Raw genomic sequence first — 16,180 nt, 5'->3', positions numbered from 1 at the left:
CCCCCCCAAACTCCCATCTACAGTCCGAGTACTTCGTAGTACCCATCCTATCCAGGAAGGGACTGATAGACTGACGAATGTCACGCCCTCTGTCTGAGTGATCTGCTACTAATCCAGTCTACTGTACCAATGCACGCTCAACACTGAGTGTCTTCTTGGTCTTTTATTCTCATTTCATCTTCATCCTCATTCACGTCACATTGGTAGTACTACCTAGTTCACTCGTAAGTATCTGTATGTATTGCATGAAGTGGCGTGCATGGTTGTCCCAGAGTGCTTCTAGGGACTGAACTCGATCGAGCAGGTAGGGATCGCTCTCCTGGCCTGCCCCGTGCATAGATTCTTTCATAGTCATTCAGTATTGAAGGTCGCGGCTGGTTAATCAGCACGCGAGCCCAAATGGTATTCTATCAGACACATAGCAATGGCACTGGAACATTCGTAATCACTTGTGGGTTTCCACAGAGAACTTCAAACTCAAACATCTCCGATCAGCCCTTTGCAGTGCCTCTGGTATTCATGTTCCCCTGACCGTCATTTGCCGTCACCATTGCCCATCTCCCACCCCTGCTAAGAGAGCAAGTTCTTCACGCTCGGGCTCGCGCTTGCGCCTAAACCATCGCGCCGCTCTTCCCTCCTGTCGAGGGTTCCCGCGGATGCAGAGGGAGTCAGCGGTCTAGCCTGGGGACTCTCTGGCACCGGTCTAGGTCCAAACCTTGGCGTCCCTGTACTTGTCAATTCCATGCTTTCATGGCGAGAGTGTGGTCGTGTAGCTGTCCCGGCCTGATCTGTAGCGGCTTGCGCAATCTGAGCCAATGATTGTGCAGAAGGGGATTGGCGCATCGGATGAGGTGGTGGTGGCACCGTCGTGAAAGGAGGAGGGTGTCCCGGCCTTGCATAGCCGTTGACAGGCGAGCCTAAGCTAGGCTGCCGTGAAGGTTCGGGGTATGCTCTCGACAATAGACTGGACGAGCCGAGCCCGAGATGCGGTGACGGGACATGAGGACGGTCAGACGTATATCGCGGAGGTGAAAGTGGTCGAGCGACTTGTGGTGGAGTAGCAGTCGATGGTGGCACATGATGATGAGGTGGCAGAGGTGGCGGTGGATGTCCATACGGTGCTGGCGGTGGAGGTGAATGTTGAGGATGATGACCTGGCCCCGGTGGTGGCCCTGGTGCATACGGCGGAGGATGGCCTGGTCGGCCATATGGTGCGCCATACTCGGGCGGAGGAGGCGGCCGGTACAGAGGCTGTCCGTAGAGTCCTGAGACTGGAGGGGGAGATGGACGACCAACCGCTCTTAAACCAGGGGACGGCCACTGAGGAGGACCGTTCGACCAAGCTGGATAATGTGGCGGAGGAGGACCAGCGAGATGAGGATGTGTATGTGGTGCTCCTTCAATCGGAGGGCGGCCCAGCGCGTAGACGTTCGGCGGTGGTGGAGGGAAAGGCGGCTGGATATTGGCCATGGGCTCCGGTGGCTGTTCGGTCGTCGCGGGCTTTTCTCGAGGTTTGACTTGAGACGGCGACGAAGGGGGGGTCCGCTTCAGCACATGGCATTTGTGGCACTGGTGCATAGTGCGGTCTCTTCCATCAGTGATCGATGCGAGAGCGGCGCTGTCGGCAGGCTCAACCTTGACAACGCCATTGCTCATGATGGGTTCGACCCGGGCGGGTGCTTGGGGATCCGCATGCACTCCATTCGACACCGAAGGCTGTTCCTGCGCGACGGGCCACCACTTGGGGCTTACTTCCACGAGACAGGTACAACACTTTTTCTGTCTGCCGCTCTTGTCCTTCGAGCTTTCGTTCGCCCTGGACTCGCTCGGCCCTTCGTCAGAGCCGAGTGGCGACTGCGCTGCGGGCGAACCTCTTAAACTCGTACTACCAGTTCCTTCGGGGTGCGCGATTGTACCATTTGGCCGCCCATTAACGGTACTAGGGCGTCTCTGAGGAGGCTGAACTGCCGGCGCCGAGCTTGCAAGATTCGTTGTAAATTGGGCTGCCCGTCGTACGGTCCCGGTGACAGAGTTGTCTACCTGTTTATAAGTCCGGGCGAACAATTGCAGGGCAGTCAATCCACCTTCGGTGATCTCCAGCATGCTGTGAAACTTGGTCGCAGGCACATGGTTCGGACACCAGATGGCTGCACTGACTTGTCCACTTTCCGAGTCGAGTTTCATGATGTGCACTGAGTCGCGTCGGCTGCCCTTGACTGGTTGCACGTCGAAGCCGAAAATGTATTCGGCTTGATGTGCACATCCGACGTGGAAGTGATTGTTGCAGTTGGCCTGGTGGCACTTGACAGTCGGCAATCCGGAGACTTTGCAGATCTTGCAAACAGGCTCGAATCGTTCCGGTGGAATGAATCCCACGCCTTCAGCATCGTCAAGCAGCTCAGAGTTGCCAAACTTGATTTCTTTGGTCCATAGAGCGCAGGTGATGTGAATCCAGTTGTTCCACGCCGTTCTTTTGAGGGCTTCGCGAGGGTTGACAGGACGGCCGGCTGCTTCTTGCTCCATGCGCCACCTTCGACTAGCTTCTTGAATAATCTCTCGCTCGATCCGTTCCTTCTCCCGCTCTCGGTCCGTCTTCTTCTTGTGCGAAGATCTCAGAGGTTCCATCAGCTCCTGGGCGGTATACTTGACAGGACAGAGCACACATTCATAGGTTGTGGATACCTGAAGATTGTGGTCGTTCCTGCACATGTCACAAAACCATGGCTTGGTGTTGGTCTTGTGCCCGACACCATAACATGAACCATGGACATGAAGTCTGCAGTCCCGGCATTTGAGGAGCTCCTGGCCAGGCACATCGATGACACGGCACACGGCACACGGATGGATTTTGACCTTGGGGGGGTCCGGTTCGATCGGAGGCGGCTCTTGCGGTTTCTCGGGCGCCTTCTTCTTCTCTGGGACAGCATCTGGAGTGGCACGCGCCCCATCCTTTTCTGTCTTGCCTTTCTTCTTCGGCGGCTCTTCGGGTTGGATGATATTTTGTGGGACTTCGAGACCAGCCTTGTTAACCTCATCGACCGCTTTGGGTGGGAGAGGATCTCCTGACATCTGATGTGCTTCGAGAATGGTCCGGAGAAGCTCTTCGTCGACCTTTCGTTTAGCGGCCCTGCTCCCTGAAGCCGCAATTTTCTTCGACACTTCTTCGATGTCCTCGTACTGGATAGCATATTTGCGCCAGAGGTAGGCACATCTCCCGCACAAGGCCAATGTACACCAACCGCTCTTGTCCTTGCTGTTCTTTGAAGCTGCATCTTTGGGTACGAGGGTGCCCGGTGCTGTCGCTGGCGCACGTCGCCATTGCCGAGAGTGGTGCGTACCGCAGAACTTGCAGGAGAATCCACGTTTCTTCTGTGCCGCCTTTTCGTCGTCGAACGCCGAATCATCGTGGTCGTCGGCAACATCGTCTAGAAGCTTGCTAGTATTGCCATCTTTATCTGCCCGTTTTGTTTCTTTCTTCGAGCGTCTACCTTCAAAATTGCCCCAGATCTGCCGGCCTCGATCAGTCTTCTTCCAGGTGTAGTAGAAACGGACGATTCGGGATTCTTTGATGTTGCCGACATGCCGAGCCACAGCATGTAGCTCACTCCCGTATTTTGCCACGCCTTCCTCGAAACGCTTGATTTCTTCTCGAGTGAGCTCAGGCTGTTTCAGGTCGCCCCTCGGGGTGAGTTCCGTCATCGATCTAAGCGCCTTTTCGACATCGTAATTGTGTTCCTGCAATTTCTCAATCGCCTTGGTGAGGAAATCGACAGACGAATCGAGCAAATTGTACCTCGCTGCAATCGGTTTGACTCTTTTCATGTAGTCATCCACCAGCTGCTCGGCGTCCTCTGGTCTCGCGCTGTCGTTACCACCTCTCTCTGGCAATTGGTCCGGTTGTGGCATCTTGAACAGTAGTTGAGCGGTATACTCCTTTTTACCCTTGATCTCAATAGGTTCGTCCTGCCCTCTAGCAACATAACCGACAGGCTCGTCGATAACCCATTTGGGACGTTTATGGCTTTGATCTCTGTCCGTGTCGGTACCAGTATCCTTGGATCCCTTGGCGCCTTTGAAATGGTGGGCATTTTTGTATTTCTTCTTGATCTCGGCGGGTTTGACCAATTCGACAGGACGCCCGTGCCAGATATTGACGTTGGCTTGATGACGAGGACCAAGTCGAGAACTGGCTCGAGGGTATATCCGATCATCATAATCCAGGGCGTCCTCGACTCGCGAATGGATTCCAAGATAGCGCCATGGCCACAGGTTCGCTTGCGCAATCTGTTCTTGAGTGGGTTCTGGATGATGTTCAGGAACAGCGCTACTGTCGCGCGTTGCCTTGACATGGTTTTCATCGTCGTCCTCGTCCATCGGGTCATCATCGGTTCCGAGTCCGACCTCAGAGCCCAAGGGTGTGTTTCGGGAATCCATCCTGAGCTCCTGTGCTCGGCTACAGGCAGCGCAAGCCCAAGCAAATCCTCTGGCAGGCTTTTTGAGTAGCGGCGGTCTGACACACTGCATGTGGTACGTTCTTTTGCAGACTGCGCAGTCGACCGAGTCATGATTGCTGGCAAATTGTTCACATTTTGTACACTTCTTGCTCTCGCTGGTCAACTCACGACCTCGACCGATCTCGACCAAGACAAACTTCCATCGTGAGTCGAGGACCGTTTTCACATGCTGAGGGACATTGACAACCCTGCTGGTAGGAATGACTTCGTAGTATCGGTGCATGTACCGGTCATACAGTTTGTCAAACCAGAACGAATCCGGCTGGCTACGGTATTCGTCCATATTAGATATCTCGGCGAGATGGCGTATACTGCATTTCCCTCGAAGTGAGGTAAGAGGACAAGTGTCTGAATGCATCGAAGCAAAGACGACCCTTGTGTCTTGAACCCTCCTAGCAATGTCTTTCGGTCTGTAGTACCAGTTCACTCGGATCGCGTCGACAGGACCTTCGGGGTCGTTCTTCGCGTATAGGAACTCCATGATTCGCGCGAGATAGTACGGTTCCCCCGGCGGCTCACAGATTAAGTAGACATGGTCTAAATATCAGTCAGTACAGTTGCTAAAGACGTTGAAGCTGGAGGCTCTAGGGTACCATTTGCCTGAATCGCGGTGCCATCATCTGCGACCAGTTGCTTCTTCCCGTTCAATTTGCTCCCACCGCGTTGAAAACTCATCATGTTTGTCTCGACATAGCCTTTGAACGGGACGGAAAGTGTAGGTTTTGCACGAGCATTGCTCGCCGACGCTGAGGTGGCCGCCACAGTATGATTGCTGCCCGGGTGTTTCCTTTTCTTCGAGGGCGCAGGCGCGGGCGTGGGCGTGGATGCGGGCACTGGGGTAGTTATGGCTGCAGGCACGTTGTCGGCGGGTTTGTCGGACAGAGTGCTGAAGTTCTCAGATGCAACCCCAACACCCCCGGGCAGTTGATCGCCTGCTGCGGCAGAGCGTTTGCTTGACCGGATGGGCTTGGACAAGGCCTCGATTTCTAAGTCCACCTCCTTGTCTTCCGCATAGTTGGGGCGGGAGCCGCCTGTCCTATTTCTCGAGCGTGTCCCATAGCCAGATGCGGCGTTATCGGCATTTTCAAGTGCGGGCGGCAGTAAAGAGGAGGACGACGAGGCGGTGGCGGTCATGGGTTGTGACTGGGAGTTTGTTTCGGAGGGCAGCACGGTGGTGTTCTGGGGTGGAGGTGAGACACTTCGACTGCCATTCCCCGATGCGCTTGCGTTGTTGGACGACGCATCGGCGGGCGGGCCGTGGTCCAGCACCTCTGTCACGACTGGAGAATCGATGCTCGACATGGCGGGTCAGGATGCAGCCAGCGGGGACAGTCACATCCATCAGCGCATGGTGATCGTGAGTACAAGGGGGCCTGGGTGGCAGATGGCACAGCGAGCGTAGCTCAGTCTGCTTAATCGGGTGAGGAATGTGTCCGCGCCAAAGAAACGAGGCAGCAGTGACTTGGAGACGGCATGAACAGCAAAAGCGATGACGATATAGTCAAACGTCTGCGGTCCAGATCTCAAATCGACGAGGCGAGGCGGTCGCGAGGCGTAGGGAAGTGATGACCGAAGGAAGGAAAGTGCCGTGTGGGCGAAGAGAGTCAGGACGAACGTGAAGATGGCACGCGCCAGGTGCGGGTCCTCGGGTTAGCGCCTGGTGGTTGGATGCTTCACACCAAGAAATGAAGTTAAGCGTGCTCAAAGGGTGACAAGCACGAAAAGACAAATCCGCAGAATCACGGGCCTCGGGCGAGACTTGAATGGAAGGCAACCCTCGGGGGGATGAAAACAAAGAGTAGCAAGAGATGGGGAAGGCTGAAGTGGAAGAACGAGAATGAGAGTTGACGGGGAGTGGGCAGGAATGGGCAGGACAGACGAAAAACGTAGCAGGCAAGCATGAGGGAGGGAGGAAAATGCGGCCCAGTAGTAATCGAACAAGGTTTAGTCTGGAGACTTGATAGTGTCCTGTGGGAGAAGACCAAGTGACAAGGGAGGAAGCCCGGCTGTGATAGGGCTACGATGCAGCACCGGGTCAATGCCGAGATATTATTGCGAGTTTAATAATGCTGGAGGTAACTGCGGCGGATGAGCTAAGAGCGTCTGAGCCTGCCAACACATGGATTGGGCCTGAAGGGCCTCAAGAGCCCAGTCATCCGGTTCCGAGGGCAGGGCAGAAACAAAGGCAACGAAGCGGTCGTGGTTGCGCCGTTGAAAGGGTAGGGCGCGCTTTGCCATGATGCTGAGAGAGTTTGGCTGAAATCCCAGGACTCGTAATGGGGGGACTAGGAGCCGGGGGGACAACACGACAGTGGGTGAAAATGTGGACTGCGGTGTGTGACAAGCGAGTGGGTAGGCAGGCAGTCAGTGGATCGTCATCTGCAAGGCAAGGAACCGCTAAAGAGGGATAACTTTGAGCGCGAACGTCAACTTGAACCAGACCGGATAAAGGCGTTTTGAAGTTGGAAGTCAGACACAAACGACGCAAGTTTAAGTAAGATAATTGACGCGATAGGCTGACGACCCTAACCATGCGGCAAAACTACTTCAGGCACAACGGTTCTGCGTTGTATCAGTGCAGGCAGCGCTCTCCTTCGAACTCCAGGCCTTTGCGACGGGCATGAATCTGGTGGCCACTTCACCCGCATACTTTGAGCCCAGTATTTGAGCTTTGTCTTACTGTCTCACGGACCACCTGCGTCCACGCACACTGGATCTCTGGCCCGGCTCGGGAAATCCATGCGCAGAAGCGAAACACGGTATGTCTGCAGGCACCACATATCCGCATCGCCTTCTGATTTGCCCGCCGACATATTTTGGTGCTGATCAGAAGTACGAAGAATTCCGGCGCTCTCGATGAGAGAGGGCAGAGGAAGAGATGAGGTTCGTTCGGTGGCGACTCGCACGTTGGAGCTGCATCGCCCCACAGGTTAGTGCCGGAGTCCTTGGCATCACCTGACCAGCTTCTCCCTTAATTTTGACCACATCTCTTCGTCGTTGTTGCTTTCTCTGGCCGTGATATAAATCCAGACAAGCGCCGGCAGTCTCAGCAAAGACCGGCAGTACAAACATTGACATGAGTTTACCATTCTGCAACCTCTTCTGATCTCATTTTCCGCTCTGTCCATGTCTCACGGCTACCTGGTACCGACGTGCTTATGACTTCGAAACAGCTCCGCCCGGATTTTAGAACGGCCGCTTGGAGCTGAATCTCCCAAGGACTTTCCACGCTCAACAGACCAGAGCGCTACCTTGTCGATGCACTAAGCACCGGGCTCCTTTTAAATACCATCATGCAGGTTTCGCCCCACGCTGCCACCTCATAGCCGGTCATCCCGCTGTCCAATGTTGGAATCGCCGTAATTGCTTTTCCGTCTAGCTATGAGACCAGACCGGAGCGTTGCAGCATGGATGTTGTGTAGAAATGCCCTGAAAATGCTTCCCTTCTGGCAACATTGGGCAGTCCCAGCTGGTTTGAGCGTACCAGACACCAACCAGACGGGCTTCACGCCCGATTACCGCGGCAAGTCCCTGCGCAAGGCAATTCAGCCGAGCTGCAGGCGTGATTTAAGGTTTGAGGCTATTCCATATTCAGGGTCGACTCCTTCTGAATGCCGCTTCTCGCGCATCCGGCTGCCTTGTTGATCGGTACCAAACACCACGCGTCTCTCATCAGCATCTGCCGTGCCGGAAGTGGTGCTCACCGTTGCTGGCCCTCGTCTCAATTCATTACATGGCGGATGGCGGCTTCATGGCAACAGTTGGCAACGTCATATGGCCAGAAGACCTCTGTAGACTTAGCTCGCCAGCAGACATTCAATACGACGACGGCCGCTGGCGTGAAGCGAACCATCGACGAAGTCCAGAGCGCCCAAGATGACCAGCTAGGTTTGCCAATCCACCACCGCACTGCACCACACAGCGCACAGGCGCCCATCCATCTCGAACTCCATGAGCACCGTCCTCCCCGTCTCCAGGCAAGCCGAATTGTCTCGGCCGTGGGAAATGGCACTCAGGCTGCCGTCCGATCGACTGCAGCGCCTCTGGCTGGTACAGGATCAACGCCAGGTCCGTCGCAAAATCCGATTCTGAGCCTCCGCCATCCCCGGTACGGTTTGCCTGACAAATTGGTGGAGAACTTCGAGGCCCTGGGTGTGCGTGCCATCTATCCTTGGCAGTCGTCCTGTCTGCTTGGCAAAGGACTCCTGACTGGAGAGCAAAATTTGGTGTACACTGCTCCGACAGGCGGCGGCAAGTCCCTCGTGGCGGATGTGCTTCTCCTCAAACGAGTTATCGAGAATCCGACGAAGAGAGCGATCCTGGTACTCCCTTACGTTGCACTCGTGCAAGAGAAGCTCAGATGGTTGCGCTCGCTGGTTGACGGTGTCTTCAAGGTCAGTGACGATATGACCGACGGTTCTCCACCGCCAACCTGGCGGCGGCCAAGCACAACTGTTCGAGTCAGCGGATTCTTTGGTGGAAGCAGGTCCAATGTTAACTGGTCAGACTGCGATGTAGCCGTCTGTACCATTGAGAAGGCCAACTCGCTTGTGAACACGGCTATCGAAGAAGGCAAGCATGATGACATCTGTGTTGTGGTGCTGGACGAACTACACATGATCAATGACGAACACCGGGGATACCTGATGGAGATTCTGGCAACGAAGCTGATGGCCTTGGAGACGCCGGAAAGCAAAGTCCAAATGGTCGGCATGAGTGCTACCCTACCGAACCCGCAGTTGTTAGCACAATGGCTCAAAGCAAAGTTCTATGTCGCAAAGTACCGTCCCATACCAGTCGAAGAACATCTCGTGTACGAAAATGCCATCTATCCTACAGCGAATGCAAAAGAATTCTTCCGCACTGCGAATCGATTGACCACTAAGGACGCGATGTCGACACCACGACCGCAACCCGCGAGAACAATCCAGAGATCAACCCACCACGAATTAGAGAACCCTTTGACCAATGCTGTCGTGGCACTAGCGGCCGACACTGCCCTTGCCGGTCACGGCGCTCTGGTATTTTGCAGCAGCCGCATGGGCTCCGAGAAAACTGCTCTGTTGATCAGCGACGCATTGCCTACTGATCACGTCGACCAAGATACCCTCGACAAACGACAAGATCTCCTCGCGTCACTGCGGGCTCTTCCAGGCGGTTTCGAACCTTCTTTTTCCAAGACAGTATCCTGCGGCGTGGCCTTCCATCATGCAGGTCTCACCACAGAAGAGCGAGAGTTAGTGGCCGAGGCATATGACAAAGGCGTCCTCAAGGTGATGGTGGCGACATGTAGTCTCGCAGCTGGCATCAACCTGCCTGCAAGGAGGGTGATACTCAACGGAGCTCGGATGGGCAGAGACTTGGTTGGTCCTGCGATGCTTCGACAGATGCGAGGGCGAGCTGGTCGCAAAGGGAAAGATGAAGTCGGGGAGACCTACCTTTGCTGTCACAAGAACGACTTGGAGGCTGTCGCTGCGGTGCTTGAGGCGGAGCTGCCTCCGGTAGAAAGCTGCTTGACTCCCGAGAAGCAGGGAATCACCAGAGCCCTACTCGAAATCATTGGCACTCGAATGGCTTCCAGCAAAAGCTCAGTGGATGACTATGTTCGATCTTCATTGCTTTGGCGCACGATGGACCATGCCCAGGTGCTGGATATGGTTGAGAAAGCGATCGGCGACCTCAGAGCAAAGCACTTGATTCAGAGCGGTCAATATGACGATTGCTTCGAACCAACGAAAGTGGGCATGGCCGTTGTTGCATCCGGACTCGGTCCCGAAGATGGGGTGTTTGTCCATTCTGAGCTGCGCCGCGCCCTCGAATCGTTTGTAATGGACGGCGAAATGCACATATTCTACCTCTTCACACCGGTGCAGACGGCTGGACTCGCTGAGATTTCTTGGTTGACTTTTCGCAATCAACTGGAAGGTCTGGATGATAGCGGCATGAGAGCGATGCGACTTGTGGGTGTCAATCCTGCGTTCGTCAATAGACTGGTGAATAGTGGTGGAGAGCTCAAGGAGAACACGGCGGATGAGATCCGCCTGGCGAGGGTGTACCGGAGGACCTACTCGGCTTTTCAGCTCCGCGATCTCTGCAATGAGATGCCCGTGCATGAAGTCAGTCTCAAGTATTCTGTACCTCGAGGACAAGTCCAGACTCTGTCTCAAACTTGCCACGGCTTCGCGGCCGGCATGATCAAATTCTGCGAACGAATGGGTTGGGGGATGCTTCGAGCTGTCCAGGAACATATGCTTGACCGACTTCATGCAGGAGCCCGAGAAGATCTGCTGGAGATGGCGCAAGTCGCGTTTGTCAAGAGTCGCATGGCTCGCATCTTTTGGGAGAATGGATTCAAGAGTATTCGCGCTCTCGGCGAGGCGGACCCGCAAGCTTTGGTGCCCGTCATGGCGCAGGCTCAGGCGAGGAAGATGAAGCTGCAAGGTGCGGCTGCCACTAAATTCTCTGCGACGCTGCTCTCGAAAGCCGAGATTATCGTCAGCAGTGCGAACAGGTTATGGGTGAAGCAGCAGATGGCACAGTGGGAGGAGGAGTAATGAGCTGGAACTTTCGTTGCTCCCCAGCTCTTGTCCGATCCAGCAAGACAATTGGTCCGATCACCACCCTTTCCCCAATGAGCTCCGACGACCACGATTTGGTGCCTTGCATTAGCCCTTTTGAAGGTTTGGGACAAAAGCTCTACTGGGTAGGGCCGCGTATGCAAGCGGTAATGAGTGCTTTCCGATTGTGGACCAGTCGATGTCAGGTATTGCTGAAACTGGTGAATCTGAGGGTGAAGATATGGAGCACTGTCCCTGTCCCTGCCCGCTTTCCAGCTAGGTCTGCGAGCGAGGCGACCACTCGTTCACATGATATCATCCTTAATCGGCATTGAAGTTCTCGCCGAGACGCCGACGAGCTTGTGTCCCAGTTTCTCTCCAACATTACGGGCAGGCCGGGAGGAGGCGGCTGCATTGTCTGATGGCTTGCATATCCCGGGAGACCAGCGCAAGATGACAAATGGCTAGGTTGCGTTCTGGATCATACGATGTTCGCCTGTTTCAACGAGGAAGACCAGCAAGAGAGCAGCGCAAGAAACTTCGGCTGCCTCATGGAATGGCGGATGACAAACGGGACATGCGAGTCGCTGGTTGCAATTCCGCACTTCGAAAACAGCAGCTTTGCCGTCATTGGCTGTGCTGGTGATGCTTTGGCAATCCTGTGTCAGCTTTTCATAAGAGTCTCTGCAGGGCCCCTCACCTCCCCCTAGGGGTCGGAGAGCCGGCGGGCAAGCCCCCCATTAGCGCCCATTAGCCTCCTGAAACCTTGACCCGGTGTTGGTGCTCGGAAACAGCGCGGCTGTCCGCACTCGTGCGCAAGAGGTGGCCCGGCGTGGCACGGTGCAGTACTACCTGAAGTGCAGTCTACAGAGGCGATATCATCACGACTTCCAGAGGCCGATGGAGGATTTCAGGGTTCGTAATGCTGCTGTAATAGATTTTTCAGATGCCGCAGCAACGGACCACTCCAGTGCTTTGACCCCTCCAGGCATGCCTATCCTGCTTCTGTAATCAGCAAAATAGCCGCCGTCCCTGGCGTCATTTCCATGCCCCTCTGCCCCACCTGGCCACCTAGCTACAAGTGGTAGTCCTGCAGCCCGCAGACCTGCCCTGCGGGGTGTCCGGACCATGCACCTGCCTGTTGCTCTTTGACACCTTGGGTTGGATTGGTAAAGACCAGGTAAGCTCCGGCTCAGGAACGACATTGACCGTGTTTCTACCCAGTACGAGCTAGGCAAGTGGCTCGGTTAGATGTACGGACTGGGAGAGAACAATACTCCCTGCCTCGCATGAAGGTCCATCTGGGCAAGGATCCAGAGGTCGAGCTCCATCCCTCATCACATCACTTGACGGGAAGTCACCACGAATACAAAAGGCTCGAGGTGTTTCCCCCCGTCGTCCCGCCCTTTCTACTTCTTGTCTCACACCCAGAATCACCTTCGCCTCCGTCACAGTCCGTTGCTTGCACAGCTCATATCTCATTTGCAAACCAGTCATAATGGCTCCCAGAATCGCTATCATCTACGTATGTCTCCTCCTATCGTTGTCCACGATAGCCTTCTCGTCCTGATACTTCAGTACAGTCACTAACCGCTGTTCCTGGATCCGCAGTACTCCATGTACGGCCATGTCGCCAAGCTAGCTGAAGCCGAGAAGAAGGGTATCGAAGAAGCCGGCGGCAAAGTGGATGTCTATCAGTACGTCCTCTGGCAACTGCGGCAAGAGCAACCGCTAACTATGACTCGTGCAGAATCGAAGAGACCCTCAATTCCGAAGTCCTGGGCAAGATGCATGCACCTCCCCAGGACAAGGCTGTCCCCTTCGCTACCCCCGACGTCATGAAGGAGTATGATGCATTCCTCTTTGGCATCCCAACTCGCTATGGCACATACTCTGCTCAGTGGAAGACATTCATCGACAGACTCGGCCAGCTCTGGCAGTCTGGCGCCCTGTTCGGAAAATACTTTGGACTGTTCGTCAGCACTGCCACTGCTGGTGGTGGCCAAGAGACCACCGCTATCACAGCTCTCTCGTCCTGGGTTCATCAAGGCATGATCTACGTTCCTCTGGGTTACGCCACGGCCTTCCCGCTCCTGGCCGACTTGAGTGAAGCTCGGGGAGGCAGCCCGTGGGGTGCCGGCACCTTCGCTTCCGGCGACGGCTCACGGCAACCTTCGCAGAACGAACTTGAGTTGGCCAAGATCCAGGGCAAGTCGTTCTACCAGGCCGTTTCCAAGGTCAACTTCGCGTGACTAGATGGCAGTGCCCAAGACGCCAAACCAGCCGCTGCCGTGGCCACTACAGAGAATGGTGTCAAGGCAGCCGAGCAGGGCGCAAGAACAGGAGCAAGCACGACGAATCCGACACAGCCAGGGCGGCCGAACGAGAAGGACGAGGAGGGTGGGCCTTGTGGCCTCCCGAAGAAGTGTGTCATATTATGATGGCTAGAGTGTGGACGGCAGAGCGAGGTTGTGTGAAGCAGCAATAGAATTGAGATCCCCAAAATCAATGATACCAATCCGTTAACTACTATATTCCAACTCACCTTGCAAGTCGAATGTCCATGAACATAGCTCACCCATAGCTGTTCGCTGCTGCTGGCTGACTCAGCGCATCATGATTTGCCCCCAAAAAAGTGTGCGGGTGTGCAGGCCGGCCGCGCCTAGAACCCGCCTTCCCCGCCTGGACGCGGGCGCTGATCGAGCCGACACAGGGACAATGAAACCTGCCATTTAGAGCCTGGGGTCAAAATTGGGGTCTCCCGCTAAATTACTACTGGGTATGCAAACATGTGACTTTGACTCAGGGTCTAACTGGCAGTTCTCAGTCCCCCGCGAGGCACCCAAGGCACCCGAAGTTAGGCAGCAACTTCCAGATTGGTCGCAAGCTAGCCTCTCGAAAAGGTTGGTCCTCATTGTCCTCAAAATTGAAGAGACCATATGACGATTGATCGGTCTCGTGTGAGGATACCTGTAATTTCCGTTGCGCCTCAGTAGCAGCAGCCCATCCATGTCGAACACGGACATGGCAGCCGCGATGCTGGCCACGTATGGCAGTTACCCTATTGCCAGCACTTTCGACATGACAGACTCGAGCCCCGGACTGCACGAGTCAGAAGTTCCTGCTTACAGTGCTGCGTTCGACCTTGATTCCTCAGCCAAGAGGCATGCTGCGTGCGATGAATGCAGTGCGTCACAAGCTACGATGCTATCCGCTTGTACTCATGAAGATTGGCAGGAAAGCGCAAGCTGAAATGCTCGGGCGACCCTACAGGATGCGAACGATGTGTCAAGCAGAAGCTGACCTGCCACTACTCGGCACAGAAACAGATGGGAAGACCGAGAAAGAGACAGAAGACTGGCGACACTCGGAACAACGATGAGGATCCTCTCATACGCTTGCCCGAGTCGACTAGTACTCAGCCGCAACACCCAGTCCACGAGCCTCCTCCAAGCGTCCCCGAGCCCGTCGTCGACCCGGATTTGACGGACAAGGAGATTGAGCGCACAAACTTCCAGAATATATGCAGTGCTTCAATGGCTCAGACCGTCAAGCGAAACGCGGCCGAGGCACGGGCTGCTGCGGGAAGGACGGTTTCCTGGGTCAAGAATAACAACGGAAACGTCCAGCCAGGCTCACAGAGCTCGAGCAATACATCCCCTTTTGATGTACCGCAGACACCTGCCGAAGGAGAGGACTCCGCGAACACGACGCTCTATCCGACAGATGTTTGTCAATGGCCTGACTTCAGCGACATGACCATGCTACCGGTGGTGGTGACAGACAGAAGTGAGCGCGAAAAGCCATTTCTCGCAGGGCAGGGTGGCACAAACCGCGATCCTGGGCCCATCACAGGATCGACGCCCTACTCAAACTACCTCTCAGGACTTGACGTGGATCCTAGCACAATGGGGCAACTTCCCACTGTTCCAGCTTGTCCATGTCTACCCAACCTATATCTCACACTCTCCACTCTTTCCACTTTATCTGCCTTTCCCGTCTCGTCAGGTATGATTGACACACTATTGAATGCTCACCGCACCTGCCGATCCGTCATATACTGCGCTGTGTGTCCTCAGAAGATGCAGTCTGGGTCCCAGAATGTGTTCTTGAGTACCATGCTGGTCACTGTGCTTGCAGACCACTGGCACCGGGTCAAAAGGGCCGGCGCACAAGAACTGAGACTCGGCTTCGGAAGCACTGACCCCGAGTCGATCGAGACTATTGCACCCATGGGCGTCCGCGACGATCTTGAATGGCGCACGTTCGGATACCACTTAATCAGGGCATTCGTCTTCGGCGACCATCCAATTCCCGACCCTCCCAGCTCCACCACATCATCCTCGAGGAGAAAACCGCAGATCTTACCTACCCACATCTCCTCCGAAGACAGCGACGCCTCCGCGATCTACACACTGGACTCGCTCGTGCAGGCCCTCGAGCGGCGGCAGAAACAATGGCACGACGTGGAACCATACCATACCTCACGGGAATTCCCTCTCAGGTTGGGACAAGATAATTTGAATCCAGATGCCCTTGCTCACCCGCATGGATTGCCAAGGGGGTATGCACCGGGAATGACGTTGGAGGACATCAAGAAATGCGAGGATGCGCACCGGGCTAGTGGCGGTGCGGACGAGGGGCTGTTGTGTTTGAAGATTGTGAAGCATAGTAGGATTATGATGAATAGCCTGGAGGGAGATGTTCCTAGGGTGGAGGGCTGATTCCATTCGCGAAGCCGGAGTCATCCAATGGAACGGGAACTCTGCTACTCGTACATAGCACACAGGCCCGAATGCCAGTCCGCTTCAAGACAGGTATCTGTTCTGTATACTCACGCACATTCGAGCTCCTCATCCACGCTGCGAGGTCAAGCTAACCAGGTAGCCGCTGAGCAATGTCCATCGCCGTGAGAGTGCCGCCAAGACACTTGCCGACGACAGCGTCCCTCTCTGACTCGGCCCTTTCTACCTCGGTGCAACTCGGCTACCACTGAAACATCTCCAACGTCGAGGCCACGCTTCGGAGTATGCATGAAATAGACATGATGACCGTCCTCTCGCTCGCCCAGGCGCCTCCGCGAATGCAAGGCGCATTGTCATGCCAGCA

General features: G+C 55.2%; 4 protein-coding genes across 4 annotated transcripts; 3 read left to right on the top strand and 1 right to left on the bottom strand.

Annotated features, from left to right (window-relative positions):
• Positions 1-570: 570 nt before the first annotated feature.
• G647_00906 (uncharacterized protein) lies at positions 571-5,816 on the bottom strand (the record flags this gene model as incomplete). The annotated part of the gene is made up of 2 exons (XM_008724309.1): positions 571-5,051; positions 5,108-5,816. The coding sequence occupies 2 exons, from the start codon at positions 5,814-5,816 to the stop codon at positions 571-573; spliced, it is 5,190 nt and encodes a 1,729-aa protein (XP_008722531.1).
• Positions 5,817-8,254: 2,438 nt separating this feature from the next.
• G647_00905 (uncharacterized protein) lies at positions 8,255-11,068 on the top strand (the record flags this gene model as incomplete). The annotated part of the gene is made up of 1 exon (XM_008724308.1): positions 8,255-11,068. One exon carries the CDS (start codon positions 8,255-8,257, stop codon positions 11,066-11,068), a length of 2,814 nt encoding a protein of 937 aa, XP_008722530.1.
• A 1,620-nt stretch (positions 11,069-12,688) lies between these two features.
• G647_00904 (NAD(P)H:quinone oxidoreductase, type IV) lies at positions 12,689-13,323 on the top strand (the record flags this gene model as incomplete). The annotated part of the gene is made up of 2 exons (XM_008724307.1): positions 12,689-12,768; positions 12,822-13,323. The coding sequence occupies 2 exons, from the start codon at positions 12,689-12,691 to the stop codon at positions 13,321-13,323; spliced, it is 582 nt and encodes a 193-aa protein (XP_008722529.1).
• A 757-nt stretch (positions 13,324-14,080) lies between these two features.
• G647_00903 (uncharacterized protein) lies at positions 14,081-15,795 on the top strand (the record flags this gene model as incomplete). Its single annotated transcript, XM_008724306.1, has 2 exons — positions 14,081-14,258; positions 14,309-15,795. The coding sequence occupies 2 exons, from the start codon at positions 14,081-14,083 to the stop codon at positions 15,793-15,795; spliced, it is 1,665 nt and encodes a 554-aa protein (XP_008722528.1).
• Positions 15,796-16,180: the final 385 nt, after the last annotated feature.

The sequence above is a fragment of the Cladophialophora carrionii genome (genome assembly GCF_000365165.1).
Source record: "Cladophialophora carrionii CBS 160.54 unplaced genomic scaffold supercont1.1, whole genome shotgun sequence".
Taxonomy (NCBI): domain Eukaryota; kingdom Fungi; phylum Ascomycota; class Eurotiomycetes; order Chaetothyriales; family Herpotrichiellaceae; genus Cladophialophora; species Cladophialophora carrionii.
This window is presented reverse-complemented; position numbering and strand designations above follow the sequence as displayed.